This window comes from Dreissena polymorpha, chromosome 2, assembly GCF_020536995.1.
Source record: "Dreissena polymorpha isolate Duluth1 chromosome 2, UMN_Dpol_1.0, whole genome shotgun sequence".
Lineage (NCBI taxonomy): Eukaryota > Metazoa > Mollusca > Bivalvia > Myida > Dreissenidae > Dreissena > Dreissena polymorpha.
This window is the reverse complement of record NC_068356.1, coordinates 146,061,657-146,083,387: the sequence shown is the minus strand read 5'-3', so window position 1 is coordinate 146,083,387 and position 21,731 is coordinate 146,061,657. Positions and strand designations below refer to the sequence as shown.

At 34.7% G+C, this 21,731-nt stretch overlaps 1 protein-coding gene across 2 annotated transcripts; it reads left to right on the top strand.

The window, feature by feature from the left end:
- The first annotated feature begins 1,718 nt into the window (after positions 1 to 1,718).
- LOC127869338 (uncharacterized) lies at positions 1,719 to 20,998 on the top strand. 2 transcript variants are annotated; one of them, XM_052411833.1, is made up of 13 exons: positions 1,719 to 1,867; positions 4,551 to 4,776; positions 5,143 to 5,250; positions 5,532 to 5,621; positions 7,397 to 7,524; positions 10,125 to 10,257; positions 10,950 to 11,132; positions 12,688 to 12,884; positions 14,208 to 14,334; positions 16,892 to 17,185; positions 18,461 to 18,592; positions 19,894 to 20,051; positions 20,813 to 20,998. In XM_052411833.1, exons 1-13 carry the CDS (start codon positions 1,755 to 1,757, stop codon positions 20,949 to 20,951), a joined length of 2,028 nt encoding a protein of 675 aa, XP_052267793.1. In that variant the 5' UTR covers positions 1,719 to 1,754; the 3' UTR covers positions 20,952 to 20,998. The 2 variants fall into 2 exon arrangements, with proteins under 2 accessions (XP_052267793.1, XP_052267792.1); XM_052411832.1 differs by lacking the exon at positions 18,461 to 18,592 and adding an exon at positions 18,266 to 18,397.
- Positions 20,999 to 21,731: the final 733 nt, after the last annotated feature.

Below are 21,731 nucleotides of genomic sequence, written 5' to 3'. Positions count from 1 at the left end.
ATAAAGAATCCAACATCAATTTTAATGGAACAAATTCAAAGCTAGCTCGGTTAATCTTATTCGTGTTTTGTACAAAATCCATATCTGGGGTATATTGTCGTACAAGAAAACACTTTAAAAGTCATTGTGTGGCACATGAAAAGAAAGATTTTTGATATGTACAAAAGTAATTGATGGATTATTTTAGTACCATCCCTTCCTTGAAAGCTTCCAAGGAGGTTTGGCAGTTGATTTCACAGTCTAACTCTTGCTGCTGACGGGAGGAAGATCGAGTGTCCTGCAGTATATGGAATGATGTACATGTACATGATACTGGAGCTTCTTGTGCATAATATAATATGGTGGAGGAAAGGATCAGATGAAATGTCACTTAGGTTGTTTATATTTCTGTTCATCACTGAAATGTGACTTGAGCGGGTTGTCTTCTCTCTTGGAGTTGCCGCCATCCAATGTCAGCTATCATATGTGAACTGCTGCTTGGGCCTGTTGGGGTTATATAGTCCGCCTTCATGTAGCGAGCAGTGCGTCTCTGAACGGCTTCAAGCTGGGCGATGCACGTCTGTTTGTAAGGGTCACATGCACGTGCAGCATACTCTAATTGTTTTTGTGCGTGCTTATAGACTAGGTGGGCATCTGGACAAGTTGCGTCTCAGGAAGCGGATTGTGTTTTGTCTTCCGGATGACTGGTTACATTAGGTTAGGTTTTCATGACATGTTTTCAAATCGAATCAAATCAAATAAATTTTATTTTGAGTCGGCAAGACAATAACAAATAACATAAGCTGTGAAGCTTTTGAACCGACTATACAACAAATGTAAACAGTAAAACAAGAGTAAAGAAGCTAGTTAAAAGAAAGACAATTACTTGGGTATTAAAATACAAATACATAATCATAAGAAATACAAATACACAAACAGTCGATACAATTTAAGGCATACAACACAAATTAATCTACAGTAGACATATTCCTTACTTTCCTGCTGGTGTTGCACTAGGAGGGGCAATTTAAGTCATGATATTATAATCATCGTGGCACGCACGGGGTAAAATATGTTTAAAACAAACAAATCAATGTAAGGATGTAGATTAGCTGGACCAGCAGCAGAGTCAGTGCAAGAAGTTATTTAAAATGACCAGGTAGTAATAAAGCATCGATGGAAACCAGAAGCAATATAAAGCAAAATTAATCGTACATTTGCAACCACAAATAAAACAATATGAGAGTTTAAAAGCTGTGTAGGAAGCTGCTGATCTATTCCTGTGGATAGGACTAAAAACTGCAATAAGAGAAAAGGAAATAAAAAACTGAACACAAAAAGAAACACAAAAGTGCGACCGGATAAAACTTATCTAAGAACGAATATCATCTCAAATCAGATTTGGGGTGAACTGATCAGCAGCTTTCTCACAATAAAACTAGTAACATAGCGAAAAGCAGCACAACTATGAGCAACACAACTATGAGCAGGCACAGGCAACATAAAGTACAAAAGCAAAAATAAAATACAAAAGCAGAAATCTGAGATCGTCACTCAAATGTATAATTTTTCATTCATTCACAGCTGCATGCTACAGTCTATGGATGGCTATTAAACATATTCGAAATATCTAATTTAGCATCCAAATAAAGTATACGTTTACTCAAAGACCTATAGAATACATGCATCGCGCTAGACAGCAGGCGACGTGTTTTAGACATGTTCAACAATAACAATAAAACAACAACAACAATGCTTTATTTAATTAGTACAAGATGATATATAACGCATTTGTTCATGTTTTCTGCATTTGTCTGTTTACAGTTCGCACAGAAGATGATGTCCACCTTGCTTCAAAAGCAAAGGCAGATCAGATAGAACGTCTGAGGTGTCATATTTTCTAATAATGTATTTGATTATCTTTCGGATAGAACGTTCCGGATACATATGAAATATGTTTATAGATTAATTTACAGAATTAACGTTTTATTTTAACAATCATGGACTTATTCTTGTTCAAATAAGAATACATATTAAACACATTATTTCAATGTACATATTTTCATTAAATTATAATAAAAACTATCCCAGCAGTGCTTCCGTTAATGGATGACCGGGTGTAAATAACGCCCAAAAACGTCGATCATGTATGTCCATTTTACAAAAAGTGCAATTTTGATAATCCCCATGTTCACTTTTTTCTAATACACCCGACGTACTAATCACAAAAGGAAATCTGATCATTCATTCTGTTTACTCCCCGTGTAATCGCCAGAAACGCCACATGGGGTAATAGATACTGATTATGAGATAGCATGATATGTGTATAAAATAATTTAGTCAAATTACACAGTCATGTATTCTGACACCAAAAATTGTCACAGGTTTTTTTTCGCCTATTTTGGGAAAAGGAGTCTGACCATATTGGGAATTTTTTATCGACAAAATTGGCCATTTTGGGAATTTTTGCTTCGATGAAACGGCTCTTTTGGGAAAAAAATGTAAATTTATCATGCTTAAATAGTTCAGTGGTTTAACAAATAAATTTGCTTTTATTTTGTCTTCTTTATATAAACAGATGCAGTATTGGGCATGTTCAACGTTTATTCAAGTACTGCAATTTTGTTTTTCAGTTACAGTTACTCTCCTTATAGCAGATATTTTTTACCAAAACAAACACTGGTTAGTCACAAATGTTATAAGACACTTCATTCTTAAAAAAACAATGTTTTTTTTGTTGTTTTTTTTGGGAAATTGGGATTTTTAACCAGGTTTTTAACCAGGTTTTCCGAAGGAAAAAACTGGTTATTAGATTGGCAAATGCTGGCGGGCGGGCGGAACAAGCTTGTCCGGGCCATAACTATGTCGTTCATTGTCATATTTTAAAGTCATTTGGCACATTTGTTCACCATCATTGGACGGTGTGTCGCGCGAAATAATTACGTCGATATCTCCAAGGTCAAGGTCACACTTTGAGTTCAAAGGTCAAAATTGGCAATAAATGAGCTTGTCTGGGCCATAACTATGTCATTCATTGTGAGATTTTACAATTATTTGGCACATTTGTTCACCATTATGGGACGGTGTGTCGCACGAAAGAATCACGTCAATATCTCCAATGTCAAGGTCACCACAACTTAAAATAGATTTATTTTGAAACAAACTTACAAAGGGGGTTAATTTTGTTTGTTCATTTCAAAAGTTCAGTTTGAGTTGTCTCCCTTAATCAGATTTTTTTTCACAATGAAAACCTGGTTTTGTGACAATTTTGTCCCTTGTTTTTTATAATTTCGGTTTGGGATGGGGTCCGTTTGCTTTGGGAGTGCCTCCGTTTTCCGGAGGCGCAGACAGTGCTGAACAACCCCTGTGTCAGGTAACTTTGCAGTCGCCAAACTGTGATGCTCAGCATCCAATGGGTAACCAGAATGCATAAGAGGGCAGGATTAACTCGAGACCATTATTTTTGATTGACATTGGTCATGAAGTAAGCGTTTATCGCAGATTGTTTAACAAGGAATCACAGTTATATTATTAACATAATATAAAATGGTAAATAAACAATGCATAATGACAATGTCGGGCATAATCATCACATCTTTTTACTGTAAACAATTACTTTAATCAATTGTTACTTGTGAACCAGTGATTTTTTTTGCTAAAAATTACCGCCGATTTTCAGCTGCTTCACAATCGCAAAGATCAACGTTTTTTCCCAAAAAGCTGACCAAAATTTCTCCAAAAAAAGCCCAATTTCCAAAAAAGAAAGCAGTCTCTTATGACTTACGATTTCTTAACTCCAGATCTCAACTCTTTTTTTTAAATCCTACAAAATATATAACTTAAATTTAGTGACCTTTTTCATTTTTGTCTATACATAATTCCCAAATTTGCCACTTTTATCAGTTAAAAAAAATCCCAATTTGACCAGACTCCTTTTCCCAAAATGGCTAGAAAAACCCCTGAACATGTCTTAGAAAAACTTAAGAACAATTTTAATTCTGTTACTTATAATCATATTTATAATACTTAATTTTTCCCAATTTCATGGTTTATCACACTATTTTTCCCAATTTCATGGTTTATCGCGCTAATTTTTCCAATTCAAATGGCACAGGCTGTTACAAATAAAAGCAAAAAAAATCACTTTGAACAGTTAAATGCAAATGGTTAGCAATTAATTACTTATGTCGGATAAGTTGTGTAAACAATACCCGTTAAAACACGTATGTGGTAACAATTTAATCTCAGTACAAGTATATTTCATCATGTCCATTTATAGAACTGAATTACACCATTTTTCTACAGCCATGTGATAATATTAGCTGCTACGTACGTACAAGTCCCTTTGTACGCATCTACAGCGTAAACCATTTCAAACATCAATATATTGTGTATTTATATTAAAAAGCCTCTTTCCTGATGGTGAGAACATTAACATAATCATTTTCTTATCATATTTCACTTTGGACAAGTGTCACGTATTCAGACCAATGAAAACAGTAGAAAAAAGACCTGCAAACTCTATAAAAATACCCTTGTATCAGAATTGAGCTGATAGTTGGTGTTTCTAGATGTGGGTACAACCTGATGAAGTTGTGGACTGCAGAAGTGGCCCACTCCCCATTTGCAGCCACCCCTCTGATCACAGACGTGAATGCCAATGGGATGCTGGATATCATTGCCGCCCCTCTTAGTGAGACACAGACAGTCCTTGAAGCCGAAACTGGGACAACCTTGAAAAATACCAAATGGCCAACACAGATGTTGGATAGTTCCATTTTTGCATCTCCTTTACAGGTGAGTGTCAGTGGAGATTTATCTAGAACAACTTTGATGATGATGATGATGATGATGATGATTATGATGATGATGATGATGATGATGAGTTGTTTATTGCCAATGTAATAACACTAATAGAAAAACTTATTGTGATTCTAACATAATTTGATGAATATTAATTTAGTTGATCTTTATTTTTCTTATCTATGCTATATCATGTATGGTTACCATATTTTTTTAATTGTCAATGAGACGATTTACAATAAAAAAGATTTACAGTTCCCTTGTTGTCAAAATAAAAAGGTATAAGCATGTTTTTTTAGAAGTGATTATTGCATTTTGCCTGTTTAGAGGTGAATATAACAGCCATTTGTTCCTCTTCAGTATGATATAGATGGTGATGGAATGCTTGATATCATGTTCTCCACCTCCTCTGGTGAGCTTCTATTCTACACTGGCAATGGAACAGCTGTGCAGGGAAAATTCATGCAGGTTTGAAGATGTCCACATGAACTTACATCACCTTCATTTTGATCAGTATTTTGATGACTACTCATGACAAGTTTGCAATTTGCCCTTGATTTTTTTCATTTATTTTACTCTAACTTGTTCTTTGTAAAGATCTACAACTTATTTTTCGTTACTTTATGAGTGCCAAAACAATACATTTAACCAGATCTTCTATAGTTCATTACCTATAATTAAAAAAATTGGTTTATAAGTGATGCATTTGGATGTCAATATTTTCTAAAATAGATTGTTACTCTATACAGGTTCCTCCAGTCTACGTGAAGCAAGACTGGTACACGCAGGTTGTAGCAGTGTCGGCAGAGAATATGCAGCAGTACATCTCCAGCACTCGGGTAAAATTAATACTAATTGTGAAATTACCATCATCCTGATACCAAAATGGTATTCTTAGTACAAATTTAACTTCCTTCATCAAACTCATAATCATTTTGGCAATTGTATGTGGGTTTTTTTGTGCTCATGATGAGCTATTGAGGTCACACTATGTCCGGCGTTGTGTCTCATATAGTGTAAGAGTTTTTTGGGGTTTTTTTCATTCAAATATGGGTAGCGGGACCTATTCCCTATGAAGAAGTATATTATTTCCTGAATGGGACCTAAATATTCCCAACTTAAGGTTAAAAAAAAAAAATAAGTCGCAAAATTTAATTAATCTCAAATCCATCTCTATAAACTGAACCTGAGTAAATATAATATTAAAATCACTTTTAAAATTTATCAATTTCAATCACATTTTCATTTTTAAGTATTGTTTTAAAAAAAAATCAGCTACACTAATTTCTCAATTTTAGTAAAAATAATATGATTTTCCCAACAAGGACAAGGTCCCATTCCCAAAATTGTGAAAAAAACACTGCAACTTGTGCACAGTCTTATTTTACATTGTTATCACTCTAGAGGCCTTGTTATCCCTCTAGAGGCAACATTTTCATCCAGTTTTGATAAAATTTAGTCAAAATGTTTGTCTAAGCTGATTTTAAATCTGGGTCATGCATGTAAAAAACTAGGTCACCAGGCCAAATCTTTAAAACAACACATGTAACCACTCTTGAATACACATGTATTACTTAACCTAGATAAACTTGGTAACAATGTTTATCTTGACAATATCTTAGGAAAGTGTGAATCTGGGTCATGTGTGTCCAAAAATTAGGTAAGTCTGTCAAATCTAAGTAATTCTTAGTCAAGTTCTGTAAAAATCTTATTTTACTAGGTCAAGTCTTTTACAGTTGTTTTCATTCAACTCAGATTGGTGTTTTAGGCCAATTTTAGCTTTTTGTTTTCACACTTCCATTGTTTTCTGGCCTTCAAAATCAGTGCTGGGTTACATGGATTAATTGGTAGGGGATCCGTGGTCTAGTGGTAACACACTGGCTTCACAATCCAGAGATCGCTGGTTCGATCCCCCGCTGCACCTTACCTACTTACTCGTCTTTCGCATGAGACGTTAAACCGAGGTGCAGTGTACTAAGTGCTATACACCGGGCACTAAAAGACCCAGGGTCACCTCTGGAACGGGGTGTCTCCTGTATCTTGCACTATCCCCCGTAACCAACTAACGCGTCTTTCTGGGGGCGATGGCCATATGGGAGACAATCCCGGTGCACTCGATAAAAAAACAAAAACAACATGGATTAATAGTCTACATGTATATTTATTGATTATGTTATTGCACATTTTGGAGTGCTTATTTGTGAAGTTTTCAGTCGTATATCACCTTTTTGTGATGTCTGACAATAGACATGTAATTATAATATTCGTACATTCAAACCAACATTGTTCCAAAGTTATTGATTTTTACAATCTGTACAATAATATTTATGCATTTTCATATCAACGTCATATCTATAGCACTTATGGTGTGATATAACTGAGTTGCTACATATTTAAAATGCAAATTTAAATTTATATCACTATGTTTCTAGTTGACTTACTTGCATCATTAAAACTGCACCACATTAATTTTTTTTCCTCAGCTTGAGTCATACTGAATGATAAGCATGAAAGAATTTTATCTTAATAAGAGATTATAATATGCATTGTCAAAAGTTCCACTGTGAGCCCTTGATGTAAAAATATAAATAATTGATGGAAATCTTGACCACAGAGGGCCGGTTACATTCCTGTTGACGCCCACATTATGGCCACCCCCGTGATAGCAGATCTGAACAATGATGACCGCATGCAGGAGCTGGTTATACCCGTCTCATACTTCTTTGATGAAGAGGACTACAGGTACCACAATACTGGACTGATACAAGATATGAGTCGCATTCTGAGAAAACGGGGCTTAATGCATGTGCAGTCTGCACAGGCTAATCAGGGACGACACTTTCTGCTTTTTATGTCCCCCACTATAGTAGTGGGGGACATATTGTTTTTGCCCTGTCTGTTGGTTGGTTGGTTGGTTGGTCTGTTGGTTGGTTGGTCTGTTGGTTGGTTGGTCTGTTTGCGCCAACTTTAACATTTTGCAATAACTTTTGCTATATTGAATATAGCAACTTGATATTTGGCATGCATGTGTATCTCATGGAGCTGCACATTTTGAGTGGTGAAAGGTCAAGGTCATCCTTCAAGGTCAGAGGTCAAATATATGTGGCCAAAATCGCTCATTTTATGAATACTTTTGCAATATTGAAGATAGCAACTTGATATTTGGCATGCATGTGTATCTCACGGAGCTGCATGTTTTGAGTGGTGAAAGGTCAAGGTCATCCTTCAAGGTCAGAGGTCAAATATATGTAGCCCAAATCGCTTATTTTATGAATACTTTTGCAATATTGAAGATAGCAACTTGATATTTGGCATGCATGTGTATCTCATGGAGCTGCACATTTTGAGTGGTGAACGGTCAAGGTCAAGGTCATCCTTCAAGGTCAGAGGTCAAATATATGTAGCCCAAATCGCTTATTTTATGAATACTTTTGCAATATTGAAGATAGCAACTTGATATTTGGCATGCATGTCTATCTCATGGAGCTGCACATTTTGAGTGGTGAAAGGTAAAGGTCAAGGTCATCCTTCAAGGTCAAATATATGGGTCAAATTGCTCATGTAATGTCACTTCTGCAATATTGAAGTTAGCAATTTTATATTTGAAATGCATCTGTATCTCAAGGAGCTGCACATTTTGAGTGGTGAAGGGTCAAGGTCAACCTTCAAGGTCAAACGTCATATAGGGGGACATTGTGTTTCACAAACACATCTTGTTATAGTATTTTTTGTTTAAAGGAAGTATCTTCTACACGAAAATCCAGTTTAGGCGGAAAGTGTCGTCCCTGATTAGCCTGTGTAGACTGCACAGGCTAATTTGGGATGACACTTTACACACATGCATTAAGGTAGCGCACTCATAATGGTGCGGCACCTTTCCAAATATAATCTAATGTATTATTTTCTTAATCAGCATCATTTCACTGAACTACATTTTTAGGTAGGCTTACCGTGCTTTTTAAAAAAAAATACAGATTTTTTCAAAACCACCCCCACGCTCGGCTTTTGTCCAGTTTATTTGCACCCCTGGGGTATATTTAAGTTCAATAATTCATCAAGATTTCCGAATATGGGCATGCAGTTGGTGTGTACAGATGCAGTAAAGGTGTTTAAAGTTTAAACAAGCTGAAATAAGTATTCTTTTACAGACATTTATTTTTTATAACATGTTATATATGGAAGAGCGCCATGAAATGTAAGTGGTTTCAGCCAAGTAGAAATTGGGTTGGTTAAAAAGAAAGTGTCATAAAATTCAACATAATATTATTTAAGTAATATTTTGAACTTAGTATTTATAGAGGATTTACCATTTACTTTTTGAAATAAAAATAAAAATGCAACATGCATGCATTCGTATTTTCAGCAGTAAATCACCCAATTTAGCCATAAAGTTGTTTTAATTTTACAAATTGAAGAATGTGCATAAAAATTGCAACATATTTAACAATAAACTTCGCTTATATGCTATATTAAATCAAATCACAAGAGAAAAGAAATAAAACGCGTCGCAAAAGTATGTGTTGTGGGCAGGATTCGAACCTGTGCGGGAAGATCCCAAAAGATTTCAAGTCTATCGCCTTTACAACTCGGCCACAGCAACTTTACACAGACTCTTCAATCTTCGAAGAATTTGCGGGAAGTCATAATGTGTGCACTACCTTAAGCCCAGTTTTCTCAAAACAAGGCTCAAATGAGCCTTTACTGCGCCTCACTTTGGGAAAACAGGGTTTAGTGCATGTTTGTAAAGTTAACACAGGCTGTAAACCAGGGACAACACTTTTTGTCTAGACTGGTTTTTGTTTAAGAAGATACTTATTGTTAACAAAAAATTCCATAAAAGCAGTCCACTAAGGCTAACCAGGGACAACATTTTGCGCTTTTATTGTATCTTTGTGTGAAGGCTGAAAGTCTCTTCTTAGTTAAAATCCAGTTAAGGATGAAAGTGTCTTCTCTTATAGGCCGTGCAGACTTCTAAGGCTAATTTGGGACAACAGTTTATTTGCATGCATATAGCCCATTAGCTCAGAACGAGACTTAATGGAGCATCACAGAAAACTGCTTATACATGGGTACCCATTGTCCAGAAAGGCACATGTTTCGAATAGAATGCTTTCTCAGCCAGACCCAGTTGTATTAAATTTTAACTGATAGTTAGATCTTGAGTAGATTTCAGACACAAAATTCCCTGCTGAATTGGCATGATTTTTGCTTTATATTTGTAATTTTTGAAGGAGATAAATTTACAAGCTAGAGTTTATGAAATATATGTGCATACAAAAACCATGGTTAGTTTTAACCAATTGCTACTTAATGTTTTATAACTGTGGGGATGTGTTCTGCAGGCTGCCTGAGAATTTTGATCACATCAACAACATAGGAGAGGGAGACCTTGGGAAGTACGTGGTGTCTGGAGTCACAGTGATCGACCTGTCTGACCTTAGTGTACAGCATTCGATCTACCTTGATCTCACCATGGTACGCCCCCAATATCTATTGGATTCGGAAATTGGGATATATTTGAGCTGGGCTCTGGGTAAACAGGGCTTAATGCATGTGCACAAAGTGTCATCTCTGATAAGACAGGCTTATCAGGGACGACACTTTATGCATAGACTGGAATTTCATTTAATAGAGACTTTCTTAAAATGAAAAATTGAAACGACACAACCCACATGCTTGAAGCCCCATTTTCCCAAAGTGCAGCTCACTTAAATGAATTACTATGTATTGTACACAATTTGGGGGAATAAGTATTCAACAGTAATTGCCGATAACTACTGATTGTTAAGCTTCTATTTTGAAAACAGTTGTTTTTATTATACTAAAAATTGTGATCACATTTGGTAGATGTATGCTATTACTTGCAAATAAAGAGAAAAAACTACAGCAACAGTTTTCAACAGTTTTCAATTAATCCAAAAGCTTTTATTTTCAGCCATGATCTGACAATATTGGCTCATGATGAATCATTCATGTAGTTGATGACTGATTGTTGATTGGACCTGAGCAACAATTTAACTTAAAAAACATGAAGCACACTAATTAAACAAATTTAAACTACTTAAATTCAGCTTGGTTATCAATTACATATAGTAAATAATTTGTCACCTGAAAACTCCAAAAAGCAGTCATCAAACATTGGTAACTTTGCTGACTAATTTAAACAGAAAACCTCCGGTTTCCCCGGCTACGTCCTGTTCTCTCCTACTGTGATTGACATGGACAGGAATGGGAGTCACCTGGAGATCGTCATTGGAACATCGGCAGGCGGCATCCACGTAATCAACCTTGAGAACGGAGTGAGGGACAGGAGTGGCTTCCCCTACAGCATGGGTACAATACATGGACAGGTAGCACTGGGGAATCATAGGAGCCTTGTACTGGGAAAACCTGGCCTTATGCATAGGCAAAGTGTTGTCCCAGTTTAGCCTGTGCAGTCCACATAGGCTTATCAGGGACGACACTTTCCACGTAAAATTTATTTTTGGTTCAAGAAGACTTCCTTTAAACAAAGAATACATAAAGGTGGAAAGTGTCACCCCTGAAAAGCCTGTGCATGCCGCACAGGCTTATTTGGGACAACACTTAACGGCAATCATGGCCCAGTTTTCCCCAAGCGAGGCTGATATTATTTTCAGTTTTGATGCTGTGAGATCAATTTGCTTCGATAAAGACCAATTGAATTGTCATTTTAACATTTTTCTCATCAATTAGTGACTACAAATATGGTCTTATAATAATAAGGAGAAGCCGTTTTTGTATGAGTCTAATTCTTTATAAATATCATGAAAGTTCCTAAAATGTTTATTCAAAGTCAATAAAGTGAAGTTTCATTAAGGGGTGTTGCTGCAGTTTTGCTGATTTTTTTCACCAAATAGATTTTGTCCAAAATTTATATTTAAGATATATATACAAATACTATATGAAAAATGAAATAAAAACAGGGTCACCGGCCTTGTTTTGATTTTATTCACCATTATATAACATGTACTTTTTCAATAAAACTGAAAAATCTCTAATTGTGTAAAATTGATTAATAACATTTGAAATTGGCAACATGTAGATATTATATTAGCTAAGATAAATCATACACCATTTAATAAAACCACATACTACCAATAAAATGGAGTACACACGTTAAATTTTAAGATTTTCTTTGTTTTGTTTTTTATGTCACCCTAAAAAATGTCATTTTTTTACTATTGTAACCACATAAATATAATTTAAATTTGTTCTGTCAAATTGAATTCTGCGAAACTGCTAAAATATGTTCATCTACGTATTGTCATCATAAAACACAAATAAAAAAAGGGGGTCACCGCACTTTTAACAGAGATTTTTTGTTTTAACTATCCATACCATCTACGTCAAATTTAATAAAATACAGCAATTAGGCAAAACCCAAGTACCGGTACATAGATTGTTAGAAATATTCATAACCATTAGAAATTGTTTACAATCTTAACTGGGATCACAACAGCTTACCAAAAGCCATTAATAAAAAACAATATTTAATCACAAACATAATACCATACAGTATCAAACTCGCCCTTACCCGGTAATCATTAATAACTTACATGTACTTGTTCACAGATTTCGGCATGTTTTGTAGTTTGTAATTAAACGCTTTAAATTGATAAATGTAAACAACAGGACTAAAGGGTTACAATACTAAACAAGAATGAAATTAAAGAAAGAAAAAAAAATTAACCCCACCTGGGATCGAACCACTGACAACTGTATTATGAACCAACTCGGTCATTTCTGATGATACTGATAACAAAAATATTGAGTTGTAATAATAGCATCATCAGTGTTGCTATAAATGTATCCTCGTTGAAATAAACTGCCGCAACACTCCTTAAGACAGAAAGATAGATCCCACAATGTAAAACCTTATATCAGGTAACGGTGGCAGACATAACGAAGGACGGAACCCTCGAGCTGATAGCAATTGACACCAGTGGGAATGTGGTGTGTGTCAACCAAGATGGGACACTGTTCTGGGAAGCCAAGATCTCTGGGGAGAACTCTCCGGGCAGTCGACTCATTGATATTGATGGGGATGGATATGTGGAGGTTCTCATACCAACTAATGAAGGGTGAGTTTCGTTGTTTTTGTAATTGCGCAATAAAATCAGTATTGGACTTTTCCAAAGTGCTGAACTTTGTTACCATGATATTAAAGATAATCAACAGGTGACTTTGAGATGGGTGAAATTTGACTTATGAGAGTGCAGAAATATCAAGAGAATTTGCTATAAATGTTTAATAAATTGAAGTATAGCCTTGCAATTCATTACCGATAAGGTGAACAGTTAACACTTTAAAGAAAATAAAATACTCTTTCAAATAGATTAAAAACAGACAATACTCATTATGTATCGCTATCGAGTCAAATGTTGTCATGATTCAGTTAGCATTAAAATATTTGTTGGATCAGTATTTCAATTCAACTTAATAACCCATATTTCAGGTCAAAATGTTGTTAAAGCTGTCTGCATGTTCTATGAACATAGAAGAGTGGTGTCTTATAAATGTTCCCCACCTCTGTGTATGTGGAACTTTGACTTTTGGATGTTGTGGGAAAACACATTTGTTAAATTCTGGTTTTCATTTCCTTATGGATTTTTTCAGAATTAAGTAAGAAAATGTCAGATAATTTGTAGTGTGTAGTATACTGTATACATATCATGGCAAGTGAAGGGGTAAATATTGTGAGGATAAGCAAGGGTTAACATCACTATCTACACATGTGAGCATGCTTTTGATATTATTGTAACAAACTAACACATTTCAACAACAACAATTCAGTCATACAGGCAGATTAAAGTCTCTATAACGCTCAAAATCAAGGAAAATTTCGTAACGTATTTTGTAAAATAAAGTTGACACCTAAACAATCAGTGTTCCTTATAGCAATAGCCACAATTTCAACGCTAGATGTGCTATGATTACATAGATTTTTGTAGATACAAAATGCTCGTTCTTATTTATTTGTGACCACAATAAATTCCACGTTAATTTCCTGCAAATATATCTATTGATAAGACACACGAACACTAAAATGGTACCATGTTAAAACCATAATAAAAACAAGCATTTTGTATCCACAAACATCTATTTTACCAGACCACGTCTGGTGTTGAAATTTTGGCCATAAGGAACAATGATTTTTAATTGTTTAGCTTTATTTTACGAAATATTGTACGAAATTTTCGTTGATTTTGAGTAGTAATGTTACTTTAAGTATTTTTGGAAGTGTTCATTTTATTTTATCTTTATTCTCATTTAAACGATCTCTGAAAATTTGTTTTCATGGGCCAAACATCATAGGAAATATTGAAAGTGAAGGCCTAATGGGTTAATTAAGTTCAAATTTCATGGCAAATTACAATAGTTTTGTACACTATTTTATGTTACAGGGATGTCTATGCTATATCGGGGGTCACTGGCAAGGTACTGGATGGTTGGCCAATCCATGTAGGTCACCCGATACTGTCCAATGTGATTGCTACAAGGGTGTCCAGGACCAGACAGACCCTGGATCTGGTGAGTAGCACTGATGTTTAAGCGTCTACTAATGGGCAGCGCCGTTCAAATATATGTCTCATGCAATAGGGGGCCAGTGTAGCTGCAGACCAGCCTGCATAATCATGTAGTCTGGTCAGGAGGTAGGCTGTTTGCTATAAAGTAGGGATGCATGAGGTTAATCAGTTAGCCTACAGAAAAAACAAGTTAACCATTACATTTTTGGGAAAAGGTTAATCTGAAAAAAAAAATAGTCTTTTATCATTGAATAATTCATACAATATTATGTTTTGCGGGCGACATATTGCCAACTCGGGCTGGAGATTAGTAAGAACAACATGCCGCACCACCAAGGGTAATAAATAACGTGTCCACAAACAAAGTAATAAGTCAGTCCCTTTTCTGTTACAAACAGGAGGTGCATTTTGATAATAGGCACTATTGTTTTTTTTAACTCGCAAACATTTAACTAGCAAACTGCGTGGAGTGCGGGCTTTAGCAAAGATGTAATTGACACATTTATGGAACTTGCGATAAAAATCAGTTGATACATTAGAGGGCTTATTTTAATGTTTTGTTTTCAACTACCCATTACTGTTGTGTTTTTTTTGCAAAATAAAGTGTTTATAAGTACATAATTTTATCAAGAATTGCATTCAAAGTTAAAATCTTGTTGAGTTGACGTTGTATTTGTTTTATCAGAAATTAATATGATTAAAAAACATTTTTATAATAAGTTAATTTGAGTTTAACAAATTAAAATAGAATGAACAAAGGAACACAACATGTTTGTGATCAATATGAAGGGAACACAATATAAGCGGTCTTGCCAAAAATAAATGAATGACACATGACAGCGAACTTTGTTTAGTTCTTATATCTTTTTACCTATATGACTTAACGCAGGAATATAAATACAAAATGTAGCTTACTTTTAAAAAATTTGTAAAAATGGTATAATAAATTTTTATTAAGAAACGGATATGTTATCACGACAAGCGATCTAAAATTAATTTCGTTTCTATAGAGATTACTTGTACAAGCGGTATGACATTTTTAATGTATACTTAAAGAAACATTACTTCTCAAAATCAACGAATTTCATACAATATTTCGTAAAATAAACTTAACCAATTTAAAAACAGTATTTCTTATGGCAATTGCCGAAATTTCAACGCCAGATGTGTTCTGGTAAAATAGATGTTTGTTGATACAAAATGCTCGTTGTTTTTCTATTTTTATTTCCCACAACGATATCTATTCATACGACACATGAACACTAACATGGTGTTCGTGTGTCGTATGAATAGATATCTTAACGGGGAATTAATTGTGTCACAAAGAAATAAAAACGAGCATTTTGTATCTACACAAATCTATGTAATCATATTACATCCAGCGTTGAAATTGTGGCTCTAGCTATAAGGAACACTGATTGTTTAGGTGTTAACTTTATTTTACGAAATACTTTACGAAATGTTCGTTGATTTTGAGCGTTATAGAGACTTAGAAATAATCGGTTACAGCTAAAGGTTAACTAGTTAATGTTATTTGTACCCTCTTGCATACCTATTATAAAGTCATGCAAAGTTTTGTGGTTTCATAAGCAGACAGGATAGCTCCTTACCAGTTACCAGCCTGATATTGCCTGATATCGCTGTAGCATATATGTTGCATGCGAAAAGCTTCTTTTATAATTGAAAAAGACTTAATTTGCTGGATTGTTTCTGTTTTCTTTTTTACTATTACATACTTCACTTGTATACTTAATTTATGACAACAAAAGATTGGTTAAAAGTGATTATATGAGGTTTCATGACAATAATGTAATAAGCAACCTTCACAACTGTAAACTGTTCATGTAAGATGTAATATAAGACGATAGATGCATGAAGTACACGAAACTAGATTTTGGGAAATATGCTCAATCATGCTTTTGAACTATAAATAAACAGAATTTCAATTGTTGTCCGCAAACAACAATTCATTTCATATTCATGAACATCTATCTATTTTCGGATTTTGTCCCAAATTTTAGCATCAGTAAAAGATTATCAATAATGGTATTTAAGAAGTCAAGTAAACTTAACAACAATTAATGTGTCTTTCTGACAGTGAATATAATATTCAATACTTTTATAATATAATGAAGTAACACACAAAAAACCATGTCATGTCCTTCAATGTGCCTTTATGCCAGTTAATAATAAATGATATTGTAATTCAACACTTGTATAATATCATGAAATAACTAAAATTTATCATATAATATAAGAATTGCGTCCAAATAATTGCACATGTGAGCCGCTCTCCAGGAAAATGGGGCTTAATGCATGAAGGTAAAGTGTCTACAAATTACCTGTGCAGTCCGCACAGAGTAAACAGGTAAACCTCTTTCTGCTTTCACGGAATTTTGTTTATAGAAAGTCTCTTCTAAGTGAAAAATCCATTCTAAGCGAAAAGTGTCATCCCTGTTAGCCTGTGCTGACTGCACAGGCAAATCTGGGATGGCTCTTTACGCACCTGCATTAAACCCAGTTTATCCAGAGCACAGCTCATATATATTTTCTGTCTGCAGGTGTTCCTTGCTAATGATGGGGCTCTGCATGTGATATCCACTGACCAGTCCTGCAGAACCCATTTCCCCATCGGAGAAACCTCATTGGTCCAGATCCTGTCACATGACCTGGTGGCCCAATCAGAAGGAATGGAGCTATTAATAGCCACCAGTGATGGCACTCTGATCTGCATGGGAAGTGGGGAGGAGACCAATGAGAAGATGCTTTCAGACAACATGTTTTCAAAGACGCATGCACTGTCGTTGCCTGCTGAAACGAGATCGGCAAATGATTTCCTGTTTGCAGAACTGAAGGTGATTTAAATGTTTGTTCTGTTTAACGATTGTTTGCTTTAAAATTGGAAAACATTGATTACATGGTGGACATCTGATTTAGTTATTTAAAAATATGGAATTGAGGACTCATTACCAAGCAAAGTTTTACTTTAAAACAACTAGACATTAATGATTTATCTATAAGTATTAATTATTGTATTTTTGATACTAGTATTGAACACTAACATGAATATTGGGAGCATCATGATGCGTAGCTATTCAATGCATCTGTCTGAGAATGTCTGGGATGTTACTTTATTTATGTGGCATTAAATAAGATGATTCAAATGTTCACCATGAGGAAACGTCCCCATGGACAAGGTCACACTCTAGGGTAAAAGGTATTATTTAAAAAAATTACAGCTGTGTTTTTGTCCAATCATTTGTCATGGGAACAAGGTGACAAACATTTGATAAATGTTGAACTCCAGAAAACATGTATTCTACTATGTTACTGTGCAGTTTTAATTGTGGCACCCTGTTTGTTTGTGCAGACATTAATGTATTGGTGTTTATCATACAGAAGAAGTACATTAAATATTTTTTTTGGAACCTGTAAATGTATCAGTCAGATATTTGGTTGGTCAGTTAAAAAGTTGGTCTTTAAGTCTGTAAACCTTTTTATTTCTCCACAATATTTAGTGAACCGGTTGACCCATCATCATACATGTTGGTATGATGGTTACTTGAGAAATAAGGCAGATGCCAATTGATTTTGAGGTTAAAGTCTCACTGTAGATACTAACATGAAACTCGTTTGGCCTACAGTCATCATAATGATGGTTACTTGGACGAAATGAAGATTCTTATTGATTTTGAGTTCAAATGTCAATGTCGAAGGAATTTGAAACATGAAATATATATATTTTTGTTCCCACATGCCGTCTGGAGAATTCCATGAGAAAAACTATAATCATGATCTTTAAATAATAATAGAAGTGTTTGAAGGAGTAAAATGATGTTGGAGTTCGATTGTCAGCATTTCTTGAGTTATAGCCCATCAATTGACAAATCAAACATGGAGATTTCCAGACTTGATTCTTACTATGCACGTTCCAGCTGGGTATTTACATAAAAGATGAGAGCCGAAACCAAAAAGAAGTCACCGGCGGCCAGTTTTACATTCATTTCACGCTCTTCGATCCAGCATTCAAAAGAACCGATGTTAAGGTCTCCGCCTATACAGTAAGGGTAAGACAGGTTTGATCTTTGAGACTGCGGATTGTAAACGCCAGTTTTCCCATTGTTTTTCAGCTAAGTGTACAAGTACTTGGGGAAAGTAGGCATCACTCTGAAATCACGGCCAGCCATTTTCATGTTGACTTCAACATCACTGATCCAGCCTTTATTAAGCCAGATTCTGTGGCACCCTTATATACTCTATGGGTATATGCATTTGTTAATCTTGCAACTTTGAAATATGCTTTCATAATTTATTTGTATATTTATGTTATTCGGAAGTATAAGACTATATCTCAAAATGTAGAAACTTGTATAAACTTTTATCCAAATGTTTATGTTTTCATCTTGCTATAAATTACATTCTATACGAATATTAGTATTGCTTATTGTGTATTTATGGTTATAAACCTAATTTATTAAGATACTTTCATAAGCTACTAAATGGAACATAAGGCTTATAAAGCAGGAAGCATAGAGTGATTAGCCTGTCCGTTTGTTAGTCCCTTCGTTTATCTGTCCCTATGACATTAACCCAAATTGGCAAGTTTTGTTTAACATCAATTATGATTCATACAAAGCTTTGATATTTGAATGGATGATGTCATTGAATACTTTCAACACACCCGCATAACCTGACCTCATATTTTCATGGACAATTATCTACTTTTGGACTTGACTGATTCAGAAGTTCACAACTTTTCGTGGACCCAAAGTGACTCTCTTTGTCAAAGTGTTCATACTTGCACTGATGTTTTCTATAAACAGTTTCAACACATGTACATCCCCTCACCTTATTTGGACCTTTTACATTGACCTTCTTTTTTACTCAGACTTAATCAAATGAGCAAATGAATCAATACTGACATGATCCCAGTTGGGGCTTATGCTTGTACTGAACACAGTTTCTTACTTATAACAAGTGTTTTTTCTTGAGATTATCTTGATTCTTGGTTCTTTAACAACTTATAAATAACATCAGTAAATTATAAATATACACAAAGTAGCTCTCTGCAATTTTCTAAGAGCATAAGTAACACAGCTATAAGTTACCCTAACATATACCCGTAAACATGGACTATCAGGATATTGTTGATTTTTATGTCCCCCACCACTATAGTGTTTTTGCCCTGTCTGTTGGTCTGTCTGTTGGTCTGTTTGCGCCAACTTTAGCATTTTGCAATAACTTTTGCTATATTAAAGATAGCAACTTCATATTTGGCATGCATGTGTATCTCATGGAGCTGCACATTTTGAGTGGTAAAAGGTCAAGGTCATCCTTCAAGGTCAAAGGTAAAAAAAAACTAAATCAAAGCGGTGCAGAAGGGGACATAGTGTTTCTGACAGACACATTTCTTGTTGGAGCTAAACATCTGATTTTCTCTTACAATAGAAAATTGTGTAGTGCACTACTGTGTATTATATATGTAGGAATAACACTTTAATTGTTAAATAACTAAGCACATATGAAGAAAGCCATGTTTCCATGTGGCCTGTTTGTATTCCAGATCTATTTTGGTAGCATGATGCTTCACAAGGCAGTCTACTCAAACCCAGGTCCATACACCGTGTTCGTCAGCTCCTATCCACGGCCTAGCCATGGGCACATAACTCTTGTGCTTACCAATAAAAATGGGCAGATAGCACAAGACATGTTTCCTATAAGGTACGTGTTTTATTGCCAATGCAAGGGAGACAAGCTTAGTTTGTCTATAATATCTTTTCTGTAAGCAGTGTCCAAATCCTAAACATAACAAAGTATAAGTCTCTTTTTAGTTTCAAAAGTATTTGTCAAGTCTGGTTGAGTCAAAACAATGTTAACATCTTCATTGTTGTCCAATTAACAACTGTTTTGTTATCTGATTCATGGTTACAACTTGTTCTGACACCAATAAGTGTTTATTTCCTGATGCTCACAACTCTACTTTGTTGTGAAACTGGCTCATCATTATTTTAAATTTTAAAATAAACTCCACCTTGTTGTGAAATAATCTTAATATTGCTGTGGAAAAAAAATCTAAATTGTTTTAAAATAAATTCACATTGTTATTATATAAACTGCACATTTTTATACTAGCTTAAAAATATATATCACAACAATATACACATGTAGTTAAATGACCTGAACACATGTGCTATTGGCTTGAGTGTTTGAAATAAATGTGAATTTTTATCGTGCATTCCATATCGAGTTAATGGTTACTGCTTTGTCTCTTATTCTAATTCCTTTTCCTTTGGATGTCAAATTCATGTTGAGATTCCCTTTATCCATAAGCCACTGTATCTGTCTTGGCAACCCAGCACTTCCTTTAGGAGTATTATCAGTATATTCAAATTGCAGAAACATAACTGTAATTAAATATATTATGATATGTTTGTCAGATTTGCAAGTAAATTGTTTTATAAAAAAAATATTTTCAATTTCAGGTTCAATCAGATAATTCTAGAAGATCTTCAGTGGTTGCTAATGGCGCCCTTTGTAGCCATGGTAATCATCCTCCTGGTAAATCATGGTTTTCCCGCCAAAGATTTGATACCCATTACACTGCAGAGCAAAGACAGATAACAGCTTTTGTGCTTAAAAAATTATTAATATTACCGGTATGTACAGTTCTTTTCAAACTTAACAAGAAATATCTATAAAAAAGATATAAGGCGTTGATTGTGGTTTGAGTTTGTGAAAGGTAAAGAGTTCAAAAAATAAGACCAAGAATAGGGAATGTCTTTTTCTGTGCAGTTCTTAGCTGGATCACACGCAATACGGGATATTACGCGGAGTTTTCGCGGCTTATTTTACATAATTACATATTGCTGGTCATAAACCTATAGATACAAAACAGAAAACCATATGAAGAATGGAAGTGAAATTTAAACATATGAGTCAACCGGCCACACGCGAAGTATCCGTACATATTTTAAATATTTATACGCGCGTTTGAACAAACCTGTTTTAGTGGTTTGTCGGGCATTGCTTTTTGATTTGATTATTAACAGTATCGAGAATCATCGCGCTCATGCTTAATACATTAGGCAATATGGTGGAATAATTCTTGTTAAATTAATTAGAAATAATATTTATCATGGTATTGTTGAAAACACATAAAGAATCTATTATTGACATACCATAATTATATCGCTGAATATCTTCATTTAACATCTTTTGTGGTCTAAAGAAAATCTCAGTTCACCTAGTTCACGGATAGGGTCTATATTATATAAAAAACTGGCCACGAACTCAGGTCAGCACATAAGCGTCTTCGGACGCAGCGATGACCTGTAAATAAACCCTGATAACTCACATGTTTCCAATGTTCTGATGGTATGCTCATATCAGCCTATGGGATAA